The 12101-nt window shown below is 65.4% G+C and overlaps 4 protein-coding genes across 12 annotated transcripts in view; 2 read left to right on the top strand and 2 right to left on the bottom strand.

Annotated features, from left to right (window-relative positions):
- PATL1 (PAT1 homolog 1, processing body mRNA decay factor) overlaps positions 1 to 143 on the bottom strand; it is a 7480-nt gene extending 7337 nt beyond the window's left edge. For all 6 annotated transcript variants that reach the window (XM_041412185.1, XM_041412195.1, XM_041412210.1 and 3 more), the window contains exon 1: positions 54 to 143. In XM_041412185.1, the coding sequence (XP_041268119.1) occupies positions 54 to 68 (15 nt within the window). In that variant the 5' untranslated portion in view covers positions 69 to 143. The remainder of the gene's footprint in view (positions 1 to 53) is intronic.
- A 755-nt stretch (positions 144 to 898) lies between these two features.
- STX3 (syntaxin 3) lies at positions 899 to 7997 on the top strand. Of its 4 annotated transcripts, XM_041411883.1 has the most exons (11): positions 899 to 1224; positions 2581 to 2658; positions 2737 to 2836; positions 2931 to 3005; positions 3124 to 3191; positions 3697 to 3805; positions 3990 to 4063; positions 4149 to 4283; positions 5070 to 5180; positions 5658 to 5765; positions 6231 to 6553. In XM_041411883.1, exons 1-10 carry the CDS (start codon positions 1195 to 1197, stop codon positions 5745 to 5747), a joined length of 870 nt encoding a protein of 289 aa, XP_041267817.1. In that variant the 5' UTR covers positions 899 to 1194; the 3' UTR covers positions 5748 to 5765; positions 6231 to 6553. The 4 variants fall into 4 exon arrangements, with proteins under 4 accessions (XP_041267817.1, XP_041267826.1, XP_041267812.1 ...); XM_041411892.1 differs by lacking the exons at positions 5658 to 5765; positions 6231 to 6553 and adding an exon at positions 7213 to 7997 and having other exon boundaries at positions 1031 to 1224; XM_041411878.1 differs by having other exon boundaries at positions 1031 to 1224; positions 2737 to 3005.
- Positions 7998 to 9466: 1469 nt separating this feature from the next.
- Positions 9467 to 10648, bottom strand: MRPL16 (mitochondrial ribosomal protein L16). Its single transcript, XM_041411902.1, has 4 exons — positions 10533 to 10648; positions 10334 to 10399; positions 10081 to 10229; positions 9467 to 9987 (listed from the first exon to the last, which is right to left on the bottom strand). Exons 1-4 carry the CDS (start codon positions 10612 to 10614, stop codon positions 9502 to 9504), a joined length of 783 nt encoding a protein of 260 aa, XP_041267836.1. The 5' UTR covers positions 10615 to 10648; the 3' UTR covers positions 9467 to 9501.
- Positions 10649 to 10656: 8 nt separating this feature from the next.
- Positions 10657 to 12101, top strand: LOC121339363. Its single transcript, XM_041411116.1, has 2 exons — positions 10657 to 10916; positions 11001 to 12101. Exons 1-2 carry the CDS (start codon positions 10824 to 10826, stop codon positions 12099 to 12101), a joined length of 1194 nt encoding a protein of 397 aa, XP_041267050.1. The 5' UTR covers positions 10657 to 10823.

Here is a 12101-nt window from a genome sequence, read left to right as displayed (position 1 = left end):
GTTCTCCCGCAGGCTCCGCCCGCCCTGGCCCCCCCCGGCCCCTCCCCGCTCACCGGGTACCGGAACATGGCGGCGCCGGCGCCCCCCGCCCGCAGGCTCCGCGCCGCCCGACCAGGCCCCGGGCCCCGCCGCGCATGCGCCGCCGCGGGCGCAGCCGCATGACGTCATCCTCCGCCACCGCCCCGTGTCCCACCCACCGGGGCGAGTGGGGCGTGCCCAAATGCAGACCACGCCCAACACAGACCACGCCCCCTTCGCTTGTGTTTCTTAAAGGGGCAGCGTCCCTTTTTCTCCCGCGCACAGCGGTGACACCCGTGTGTCCCCCCGCAGTGCCATGCCCCACAGCGTCACCCCGTCCACAGCCAATGTCACCCCATCCATAGCCCCAGCAGTGCCCGCCCAGCCCTGTCCCCAGCTGTGTCCCATCCACAGCCATGTCCCCCAGCCGTGTCCCCTCTCCCCAGCCGGGACCCCCGTCCCCAGCCGGGACCCTCGGTTGTGTCCCCTAACTGCAGCCATGTCCTCAAGCTGTCCCCTATGCCTGCTCATGTCCAGCCGCGTCCCCACAGCCGTTTCCCGCCCCCAGCTGTGTCCCCAGATGTGACCCCTATGCACAGCCTCGACCCCCGGCCGTGTCCCCCGAACCCAGCCGTGCCCCACATCCACAGCCGTGCCCCACATCCACAACCGTGTCCCCAGCCGTGACCCCCATCCCCAGCCGTGTCCCCAGCCGTGCTCCCCGTCCCCAGCCGTGTCCCCAGCCGTGCTCCCCGTCCCCAGCCGCGCTCCCGCTGCAGCCACACGTGGCAGGGGGTGACACGTCCTCACCGTGTGACCCCCGAGGGGGATCAGCCTGCTCATGGCCCGCAAACCCACATCCTCCCCCAGCTCTGTCACCTCCCGGGGTGCCGGGGGCCACCCCCAGCTGCCGCCTCCGGCGGGTCCCCGCGTGTCCCAGGTGAAGGGGCGGCTCCACCTCGTCCCTCCCCTCGGCGCCTTCCTTGTGCCCGTCACTGGGGATTAGCGCAGGGACAGCCCCGGGCTTGGGGACAGGCACAGGGGACAGGGCCACCCGCCACCTCGCCTGGATGTAGGAGGCCTGGCGGAGCGGCGAGGACCGAGGGTGACATCGCCCATCCCTGCGCCGGGCGAGGACGGGGAGCCCCCCGCGCCCCCCCAGCCTCCGGGGGCACCATGAAGGACCGGCTGGAGCAGCTCAAGGCGGTGAGGGACCCCCGGCGTGGCGAGGGGACAGGGGACACCCCCAGGGAGCCCCTCAGGGAAAGGTGACGCCGGGATGGGGGTCCCCGAGACCCCACCCCGTGGTGGGCGGGGGCATCACTGGGAGAGGGGACCCCAAAAACCGAGTCTGGGGTGGATGGGGACGTCACGGGGTGGATGTCACTGAAATGCCACCCCGCAGAGCGTGGGGGTGTCACGGGGATGGGGGACCTCAGAGCCCATCCCATGGAGGGCTGGGGTCTCGGGGACACCCCAGTCTGTGGTGACACCACGGGATGGATGGCACCGAGACCCCCCCGGTGTGCGTGGGGTGTCACGGGGGTCACCCCACGGCGGGTGGGGGACCCTGAGCCTCCCTACAGCGGGGGGGTCAGCTGGGGGGGACTGGGGGTGCCACCCCGTGCGCTGTGGGGGCACGGTGGGAGTTTTGGGGTGACGTGACCCCCCCAGCCGAGTCCGTCCCCCCACGGCGTGGGGTGCAATGGGGGGGCAGCCCCCCCCGGCCTGTGGGGGTGTCTGTCCTGTGGGGATGGCGGTGGATTTGGGGTGCCCACAGTTCCCCACTCTGCCCCCCACAGTTCCCCGTGTTCCCGCCACCAGCGCCACTTCCTTCTCCCTTTTCCCGCTCCGCCTGGGGCCCCACTTCCCCCCACTCCTGGGGGGCTCCCCCTGCTCCCCACGGACCGTGGGGGTCCCAGCAGGCCCCCAGCTCCCGGCCGGGCCCCTAGGCATGGCAGGGAGGCTTGGCAGGGATTTACCGGGATTATGGAGCCATCAGATAAAGCCCTCGGGGGGGAGCGAAGGGATTAATTTTATTTTTACTCCAGCAGCAGGAGGAGGGGGTGGGGGGTCCCAGCCTGGGGTCTGTCCCCCTCTCCGGGACACCCCAACAAGACCCCCGGGGTGCTGGTGGAGCTGAGGGGGTGAGGGGAGGCAGAAGGGCTGAGGTTGGGTTTTGGGAAGGGCTGGATTTGGGAGCGCATGGGTGGGGGCCTGGGCACGACACCAGGGTGAGGGGCACCAGCCACCTTCGTGCCCCCCAGGGCTGCCCCAGAGCTGCCGTGGGGCCACGGTTTGGAACAGAAACCCTGTCCTGTGCCCATCCCATCGCTGTCCCCGTTCCCTCCCTCTGGCCAAGCCCAGCAATCCCTTAATTCCCAGCCACGTGTGGCCAGATGTGAGCTGGGCTCGGCCCCCCCTGCCCTCCCCCGCTGCAGATGTCCCCCCCTGTGCCACCACAGCCCCATGGCTACTCCCCCCGTGTCCCTGTCACCCCCGGGGGGGCCCTGGGGGGCGCTGGCAGGACACGGGGCCCCCCTGAGCGCCGTGTCCCAGCAGAAGCAGGATGCGGACGACGAGGAGGAGCTGGAGATCGCCGTGGACAACACGGCCTTCATGGATGAGTTCTTCTCGGAGGTGAGGGAGGGCTGGGAGCGGGGCTGGGGGGTGTAGGGCTGTCTCCTAACCCCCCAAAATCCTCCCGGGTGTGCCCAGATTGAGGAGACCCGGCAGAACATCGACAAGATCTCAGAGAACGTGGAGGAAGCCAAGAAGCTCTACAGCATCATCCTCTCAGCCCCCATCCCAGAGCAGAGTGAGTGCTGTCACAGTGTCCCCACGGCCTCCCCTGGTCACGGGGGCTCTCCCTGGGGACATTCCCACGGTGGCTCACACCCGTGATCCCGCAGAGACCAAAGATGACCTGGAGCAGCTGACAGCAGAGATCAAGAAAATGGCCAACAGCGTCCGTAACAAACTGAAGAGTGAGTGGCTCTGTCCCCGCCGCCGTGTCACAGCTGTCCCTGTCCCCCTGGGACTCTGGGATCATGGGGGCTGGCAGTGGGAAAGGTTCCTGGTGGGTTGAGGTCTGTTTCTCTCCAGGTATGGAGAGGAACATCGAGCAGGACGAGGCACGATCCTCCGCCGACCTCCGGATACGCAAGTCCCAGGTGAGCTCCGGCCCTCAGCCAGTGTCCCCAGGACCCACCCTGTCCCTGTGGCATGTCCAGGGGTCCCCAAGTCTCCCAATCCTATCCCCAAGAGCACTCTGTGATCCCAGGCTTTGTGTCCCTCTGCTCTGTCCCCAGCACTCTGTCCCGTCGCCCTGTGCTGGGATATGTTACATCCAGGGTCCCCTGGGTTTTGTGCCACTGTCCCCACTCCCAGTGCATTGTCCTGTCCATCCTGGGACCAGGAACACGCCATGCCCTGAGTGTCACTGATCTGACTTCCCCTCCCCACCCCCAGCACCTCTTCCTGTCCTCTGGGCAGTGTCACGCCTCTGTCCTCGCTCCTGTCCCCCATGGAAGTGGCCCATGGGGATATGCCGTGCCTGGGGTGTTCCATGTCCCCATCCCCAGGAGCAGGTCCAGTCCCCCAGGGCCACACCATGCCCTGGGTGTCCCCATGCCAAAGTCCCCGTCCCCATCCTCACGTCCCTGTCCCTGTCCCCAGCACTCGGTCCTGTCCCGCAAGTTTGTGGACGTCATGACCAAGTACAACGAGGCGCAGGTGGATTTCCGGGAGCGGAGCAAGGGCCGGATCCAGCGCCAGCTGGAAATCAGTGCGTGACCCCGTCCACCCCCTGCATCAAGCCCACCTCCTCCATAAAGTGGGAGGGACCAACTCAAACAGGTCCCTCCCATTTGACCAAGTTTAGTCAAGTGGGAGGAGCCAGATCATGCAGGTCCCGCCCCTTATCCCAGACTGGGCGGGGCCTGTTCCCACCTCTCCCCACGTGCCCGCAGCCGGCAAGAACACGACGGACGAGGAGCTGGAGGAGATGCTGGAGAGTGGGAACCCCTCCATCTTCACCTCGGGGGTGAGCCCTGACGTGGGGGACACCGGGGGACACGGGGGTGTGTCCCAGGGCCAGGCCTCCAGCTGACGTGTCCCTGTCCCTGCAGATCATGGACTCGCAGATCTCGAAGCAGGCGCTGAGCGAGATCGAGGGGCGGCACAAGGACATCGTGCGCCTGGAGAGCAGCATCAAGGAGCTCCACGACATGTTCGTGGACATCGCCATGCTGGTGGAGAATCAGGTACGGGGACACGCAGGGACCTGGCCACAGGGACATGGGGACACACAGGGACCTGGCTGTGGGGACATGGGGTCACAGGGACGGGCAGGGACCTGGGTATGGGGACACAGAGAGGAGCAGGGACCTGAGCATGGGGACAAGCAGGAACAGGACATGGGGTCACAGGGATGACCTGTGTATGGGGACATGGACATGAGCCATGAGGGATTTGGGCACACGGACACAGGGATGAGCAGGGACCCACGTATGGGGATGCACAGGGACCCATGCGCAGGGTGACCAGGGACAAGCAGGGACCCGAGTGTGGGCTCACAGGGACCTGCACGGGACCATGGAGTGGCCCAGGGACCTGCACAGGGGGATCCAGGCATGGAGCGATATGGGCTGGGGTGGTGACCACTGCACATGTTCCCATGGAGCCACCCACTGCCCCGTGGTGGCCTGGAGGGGACAGAGGAGTGTCCCCCGCCCTGTGGTGGTGCTGTCCCCTCTCTCAGCCCCTCTCTGTCCCCCATGCCACGTGAGGAGCCGCTGTGTACCCCGGGGATGGGTGAGTACCTGTGTGTGTGGGTGTGCCACGTGCTGTGGGGCTGTGTCACCGTGTCCCCACCGACCTTGTCCCTTCTCCCCCAGGGTGGGCTGCTGGATAACGCGTAGCCGAGCAGGTGGAGCAGAGCATGGAGACGATCCAGTGCCGGGGCCAGGCGCGCCAGGTGGGTGGGTGCCAGCACCCCGGGGTGCTCTCAGTGTCCCCCCACTTCTCTGTGTCCCCCGGGTGCTCCGTAGGGAGCCATGATCGACCGCATAGAGAACAACATGGACCAGTCCGTGGGATTCGTGGAACGGGCCGTGGCCGACACCAAAAAGGCTGTGAAGTACCAAAGTGAGGCCAGGAGGGTGAGACAGACCGACAGCCCCTTGTCCCCTGCATAGCCCCCAGTGTGCCCTCTGCACCCCCCAGTGTCCCCTCTGTAGCCCCCTGCACCCCAGAGGTACCCCCAGTGCTATCCCCTCTGGCCCTCATAGTGCCTTCACATCCCAGTGTTCCCAGCACCTCCCCATATCCTCCAGCAGCCCTGAGATCCCTTTATTTCCCTCAGCCATCTCCTATCCCCCTCAGCCACCCCTCATATCCCTCAGCTGACCCAAATAACTCCCACCTCCTCCCAGTGACCCTATGGGAGGTTGGCAGCTCTGTCCCTCTCTGTCCCACTGCCACCCCTGAGCCCCCTCCCACCCTCAGGTGTGATGAGCTGGTGAGGACTCAGCCCCTCCTGCCCCATCCCCAGGGCTCTGCAGCACCTCGGTGCCCTCGTGTCCCCCTCCCACCAAGGGACAGGTGTCACCATCCCCGACTCGCCCCTGTTCCCCCAGAAGCTGCTGATTTTGGTGGCAGTGGCCGTGCTCTTGCTGGGGACAGTTGCCCTCATCATTGGACTCTCGGTGGGGCTGAACATGAAATAGCCCCTGGGGCGGGGGTCTGTAAGTGTTGGGGGGCAGGGGACCCCTGCTGTGGGGACACAGAGCCATGGGGGATCCCAGTGCCATCTCCTGCTTTGGGGGCTGCAGTGCTTTGGGATTTGGGGCTGTTAGGGGGCTGGGGACGCTGCGTTCTGGGTTTGGTGATTGCAGGTCTGCATTGCTGGGGGTCTGCAATGTTGGGGGTCTGCAATGTTGGGGGTCTCTGGTGCTCTGGGGTCTGTGTTTTTGGGGGTCTGCAGTGCTCAGGTGTCTGTGATGTTCAGGAGTCTCTGGTGCTCAGGGGTCTGTGCTGTTTGGGGTCTGCATTTCTGGGGGTTTGCGGTGCTTGAGGTGTTCTTTGGGGGTCCGTGTTGCTCCGGGCTCTGGATTTTGTCTCTTGCCCACATCCGTCTCTGCCATCCCTGCTCCCTCCTTCCTGCTGCAGTCCCCGTTCCCTTTCCTCCAGCTCCCCTTTCCCTCCTCCAGACGCTCCCGAGCATCCCAGCGATGTCACCCCCCGGCGGGATCCTCCCCGGCTCTGATCCTGGACCCCTCCTCTCCCTGCTCCTCCCGGACCTGCTGCTCCCAGCCCTCGAGTCCCGGCTCCCGCCGCGGGCTCCAGCACCGCCGCCTTTCCCGCCCGTCCTGCTTTCCCTGGGATCTGCCCCTCATGTCCCCATGGAAGGGGACAGGATTCCGTCCGTGGGGACGCGGCCACTGGTGCCTCAGCCCCAGCGAGGAGTGACAAGGACACAAATCCGAGGGCCGGACGCTCACCCGCGCGGGCATCCCGGTGGAATGAGGGCGGGAATAGGGAAAGGACGCGGGGTTTGGCGGCACCAGCGTGGTTTCTTGTCACCGTGCTGTGACAGACGGAGCCGTCGGGGTCCCTGTCCCCTCGTGGCTTTGATGTCCGGGCGGGAGGATGTGTTGATCATGGATATTTAACTCCCGCTGTAATAAAATCCCGCTGATCCCGCCTTGCGCCTCCTCTCCGTGCTGGCACCGGGAACACCCAAAGCCGCCGGCACGGCTCCGGCTCGGCTCCCGGTGCCCGGGGATCTGGGGGCTGGACCGGCCCCGTTTCCCGGTGCTGCAGGACACGAGGAGGAAGCGCGGGGCTGGGGACACCCCCAGCTCCCGGGCCCTGTCCAGACTGCCCCCCCCCCCCACCAAGTTTTTGGGTAAGTCACGGTGTTTGGTCACCTGTCCCAGGACACGCTGGCACTGTCACCTCCCTGTGCCACACAGAACCAGCTCACACCTGCCCTGCCCCCTTCCCTAGCCCCTTGCCCTATCTCTGTCCTTTCTCCCCACTGCCCTGCCCCTATCCTTGCTGTCCCACTCCCCACTCCTTGCTCCCTCCCCAGCCCGATCCTCATCCCCTGTCCTCCTCCCCAGCCCATTCCCTGTCCCTGTCCCCTCCCCGGCTGTGTCCCTGCCTCACATTCCCTGTCTCCCCGAGCAGAAGAAGATCATGATCATGTTGTGCTGCATCATCCTCGTCATCATCCTGGCATCCAGCATCGCGAGCATCTTCGCCTGAGCCCCCCACCCACTGCCCTCCAGGTGACAGGGACAGGGCTGGGGGGGGCACAGGGGCTCCCTGGCACCCCCCAATCCCAGGGAGCGGGTTCGGACCTTGCCGGGGTTGGATTCGCCCTGAGTGTCCCTGGGCTGCCACACTGGGGAGGGATGGGCATGGTGACAGCACCGGGAGCCACGTCCCCTTCCTGAGTGTCACCTCATCCTCCTCCCTGTCACAGGTGGCCTTTCCCCCTCCTGGCCCCCTGCCCGGATGATCCACGGGAGACACCCCGGCCAAGCCCTGATCCCCGGAGCCCCGAGGACATCCCACGTGTCCCTGGAGGAGCGGAGCCCACCCACTGCGCTCCCTGCTGCCCTCCCAGCGCCGAGCTCCCTGCTCCTCCTCCTCCACTCGGGTGACAGTCGGTGGCCGCTGTGACAAGCAGCCCCTCCTGGGTGGCACGGAGCGGCCGGAGGGGCCGTGTCCCTCTGGGGGGACACAGGGCTCTGCCTTGCCGGGACGGCCGGAGGAGCCTCTCCCAGTGCTTGGAGCTCCTTGGATGTGCAGCCACCCATGCTGGAGCCTTCCTCCTCAATAAAGAGCTCACCCACACTCTGCCTCCTGGCTGCAACCTGATCCATGGATCCCTCAGGATGCTCCCAGCCCTAAACTCCACTTCAGGACAGAGAGCCTTGTGCTTCAAACCCTGATCCATTTGTCTCCCAGCTCCACACCCCACCCTGGGATGAAGATCCTCATCCCCCAAACCCTGATCCATCCTCAGGATGCTCCTAGCCCTAAAATCCACTTCAGGACAGAGCCTCATGCTTCAAACCCTGATCCATTTGTCTCCCAGCTCCACACCCCACCCTGGGATGAAGATCCTCATCCCCCAAACCCTGATCCATCCTCAGGATGCTCCTAGCCCTAAAATCCACTTCAGGACAGAGCCTCATGCTTCAAACCCTGATCCATTTGTCTCCCAGCTCCACACCCCACCCTGGGATGAAGATCCTCATCCCCCAAACCCTGATCCATCCTCAGGATGCTCCTAGCCCTAAAATCCACTTCAGGACAGAGCCTCATGCTTCAAACCCTGATCCATTTGTCTCCCAGCTCCACACCCCACCCTGGGATGAAGATCCTCATCCCCCAAACCCTGATCCATCCTCAGGATGCTCCTAGCCCTAAAATCCACTTCAGGACAGAGCCTCATGCTTCAAACCCTGATCCATTTGTCTCCCAGCTCCACACCCCACCCTGGGATGAAGATCCTCATCCCCCAAACCCTGATCCATCCTCAGGATGCTCCTAGCCCTAAAATCCACTTCAGGACAGAGCCTCATGCTTCAAACCCTGATCCATTTGTCTCCCAGCTCCACACCCCACCCTGGGATGAAGATCCTCATCCCCCAAACCCTGATCCATCCTCAGGATGCTCCTAGCCCTAAAATCCACTTCAGGACAGAGCCTCATGCTTCAAACCCTGATCCATTTGTCTCCCAGCTCCACACCCCACCCTGGGATGAAGATCCTCATCCCCCAAACCCTGATCCATCCTCAGGATGCTCCTAGCCCTAAAATCCACTTCAGGACAGAGCCTCATGCTTCAAACCCTGATCCATTTGTCTCCCAGCTCCACACCCCACCCTGGGATGAAGATCCTCATCCCCCAAACCCTGATCCATCCTCAGGATGCTCCTAGCCCTAAAATCCACTTCAGGACAGAGCCTCATGCTTCAAACCCTGATCCATTTGTCTCCCAGCTCCACACCCCACCCTGGGATGAAGATCCTCATCCCCCAAACCCTGATCCATCCTCAGGATGCTCCTAGCCCTAAAATCCACTTCAGGACAGAGCCTCATGCTTCAAACCCTGATCCATTTGTCTCCCAGCTCCACACCCCACCCTGGGATGAAGATCCTCATCCCCCAAACCCTGATCCATCCTCAGGATGCTCCTAGCCCTAAAATCCACTTCAGGACAGAGAGCCTTGTGCTTCAAACCCTGATCCATTTGTCTCCCAGCTCCACACCCCACCCTGGGATGAAGATGCTCATCCCCCAAACCCTGATCCATCCTCAGGATGCTCCCAGCCCTAAAATCCACTTCAGGACAGAGATCCTCGTGCTTCAAACCCTGATCCATTTGTCCCCCAGCCCTGCATTCCCAGCTCCAAAACCCACTCCAGGCTCTCGTGGAAAAGTTTAATCCCGTGCAGCCGCTCCTCACACTCTGTGCTTCAGGAAAAACTTGCCCCAGTAGCGTCCCTTGAGCCGCAGGTCGTAGGGGCTCAGGTACTTCCTCATGCCCAACATGTTGGAGGTCACCACGCGCTCGAAAGTCCAGGGGTTTTGGTTGTCCAGCCTCCTGCGCTCCTCCTCCCGCCGCATCTCCCGCAGGCTGTCCCGGCTGACGGCCGCGGCCGGGAATGGCAGCTTCTGCGCCACGCGGCTCAGGAAGGGCTGCACCTCCTCGAACTCGCAGCGCCCGCCCACCTCCACCACCAGCCTGCCGCTCCTCACCGCCGTCACGTAGCGGTCGATGGGGCCCTTCCCGCCGCCCATCCGGTGTCCCAGGCTCTTCCTCGTCACCGGCTTGTAGGGGGCGGGCACGCGCCACACGGCGAACATGGATTTGGGGTCGATGCTGCGCCCGATGGTCAGGCGGATCATCTCGAAGTGGCCCCAGTGCAGGTACCCCCCGCCCAAAGCCTGTGGGGGGACACGGTGGGACGGCTCAGGGACACGCAATCCCGGCCTCTGGAATAATCCCCCCCGATCCGTTCCGTGCCTCTTCCCGCTCACCAGGATCCCGTACTGCCCCTCCGTGAAGTCGGTGGCCACCTGGGACGGGCCGCGGATGTCACGGAGCCGCCGGGGCTCCCGCCGGACCTTGGGCACCGCCGGCACCTTGTCCATGAACTTCAGCTTCGGCTTCTCGGGGATGGTGATCCCTGCCGGGGAACGCCAGGATCAGGATCCCCGGGATCTCCGGGAACTCCCTGGGGAGTGCCCCCGCCCCCCCTGACGGGGATCTCCCGCCGTCCTTCCCCCTCACCGCTGTAATCCGGGGGCAGCGTCCACTTCTTGAGCCCCGCTCGGGGAACCGCGACGCCGCCGGGACCTGCGGGACAGAGCGGGGGGTCTCGGGCAGGGCCGGGAGGGGAGGAGGGACCCCGCGGGGCCTCCCCTTCCCGCTCTCAGGATCCTCCCCAAGCCACCACAGCCCAGCCGGGTGTCCCACCCAGCCCCCTGACCTCCCCCGGCCCGGAGCGGCCCCGGGAGCCGCCATCGCCACATCGCCGGGACACGCCGGAAGTGCCGCAAGGGCGCCGCCATTGGTCCGTCCTCAAACACGCCCCGCCCGCGGTCCGGCCGGGAAACGCGGCGGGAACATTAGTTCCGGAGGGAAACGCGAGGCATTCCATTCCCAGCCCCGAACCAGGCGGGGGTCACCGGCGGGGGACACCCCCGAGGGTCCCGAGGGAGGTGCTGGAAGTGGCCTGGATGTGCTCCCAGCCTCTGTGCTGGGCTGATGTGCTGAGTTTATGGGGATAGGTTTCATATTCTTCCCAGTAGCTGGCACGGCGCTGGGTATGGATTCGGGATGGGCGATCCGGGGCCGTGACGTCACAAACGGGGTGAGCGCTGGGGCGAGGCGGGGCTGTGATGTCACACAGGTGTCCCCCCCGCAGCACTGTGACATCGGCACGGTGTCTCTACAGGACGCGTGCCACCACCCCTGGCTCCCAGTGTGGCCACGATGGGACACAGATGAAGCCATGAGTTTCCTGCTCCCCACGCTTGTCCTGCTGGTGGCCACTACGGCCGTCCTGCTGGCCGCCCGCATTTGGAAGGCGCGGAAGCGCCCCGGGAGCCGGGCCGGGGCCTCGCGGCGCTGCCGAGCGGCCCCGGGGGCTCCCGGTTCCCCCCGGGCTGAGGAGACCCCTCCCCAGGGCCCGGCTGCCCCGGAGAGCCCCCCGTACATCCCCTGCCGCTGCGGGCCCTGCTGCACCCCCTGCGTGACGGCGGCCCGGGAGCTGCAGGGCCTGCTGACGCCGCTGTGGCCCGAGGTGTCCTTCCCGCGGGACTCGGAGATGTGGCAGCTGTGGTGGGAGGACCTGGAGCAGCTGCTGGAGCGAGGCCACCTGCCCTGCTGCGCCTCCTCCAGCTCCTGCTTCCATGGGAGCTTCCATCCCTGCCGGAGCCTGGGCGAGAGCTGCCGCGCTCCGGCTGGAGAAGAGCTCGTGGACGGATCCCGCTGCTCCCTCGCAGCTGAGGGCTTGAGGGGAAACTGCTCGTCCCTGAGGCTCCACGTGGCCAGGAAGAGCCTGGAAGTGAAGCTGAGAGCCCAGCCCCTGGCGGTGAGGCGTTCCCAGGAGCAGCTGGAGCTGGGGGAGGCGTCGCCCCCTTCCTCCGAGAGCTTCCCCGGCTCCGAGAGCCCCAGCGGGAGCTGCCAGACCCCGGATGGGGAGGAGGCCTCGGACAGCTCGCCGAGCCCCGCCGGATCTGTGGATATCAGCGGGGCCCGCTCGGCCCTGAGGATGCACGTGGCCAAGAAGAGCCTGGAAGTGAAACTGGGAGCCCAGCCCGCTCCCGTGAGGAGTTCCCAGCGGCAGGCGGCACAGCAGGAAGCGTCCTGGAGCCACTGGCACCCCATCCACAGCTCCCACAGCACGGCAGGGCGGCCGAGTCACTCCGAGTCGGAGAAGATCCTCCACAGGCAACGGGAGCTGGAGTTCCCCCATCTCCAGCGGTCTCCTCCAAGCAGCATGAGGCCCCTGCTGGCAGCTCAGATACTTCTGAGGATGCTCTGTTTTAAATAA

Source organism: Onychostruthus taczanowskii, unplaced genomic scaffold, assembly GCF_017590055.1.
Source record: "Onychostruthus taczanowskii isolate IOZ18803 unplaced genomic scaffold, ASM1759005v1 scaffold101, whole genome shotgun sequence".
Taxonomy (NCBI): Eukaryota; Metazoa; Chordata; class Aves; order Passeriformes; family Passeridae; genus Onychostruthus; species Onychostruthus taczanowskii.
The sequence above is the reverse complement of the archived record's forward strand: the minus strand, read 5'-3'. Positions and strand labels throughout refer to the sequence as shown.

Coding starts and splice junctions, on each gene's coding strand:
- LOC121339363 (XM_041411116.1), top strand. CDS start 10,824: ATGGGGATAGGTTTCATATTCTTCCCAGTAGCTGGCACGGCGCTGGGT. Junction 10,917..11,000: donor GCCGTGACGTCACAAACGGG/GTGAGCGCTGGG, acceptor GTGTCTCTACAG/GACGCGTGCCACCACCCCTG.
- MRPL16 (XM_041411902.1), bottom strand. CDS start 10,614: ATGGCGGCGCCCTTGCGGCACTTCCGGCGTGTCCCGGCGATGTGGCGA. Junction 10,400..10,532: donor GCCGCTCCGGGCCGGGGGAG/GTCAGGGGGCTG, acceptor TCTGTCCCGCAG/GTCCCGGCGGCGTCGCGGTT. Junction 9,988..10,080: donor AGGGGCAGTACGGGATCCTG/GTGAGCGGGAAG, acceptor GTCCCCCCACAG/GCTTTGGGCGGGGGGTACCT.
- STX3 (XM_041411874.1), top strand. CDS start 2,488: ATGGCTACTCCCCCCGTGTCCCTGTCACCCCCGGGGGGGCCCTGGGGG. Junction 2,837..2,930: donor AGCCCCCATCCCAGAGCAGA/GTGAGTGCTGTC, acceptor GTGATCCCGCAG/AGACCAAAGATGACCTGGAG. Junction 5,181..5,657: donor ACCAAAGTGAGGCCAGGAGG/GTGAGACAGACC, acceptor CTGTTCCCCCAG/AAGCTGCTGATTTTGGTGGC.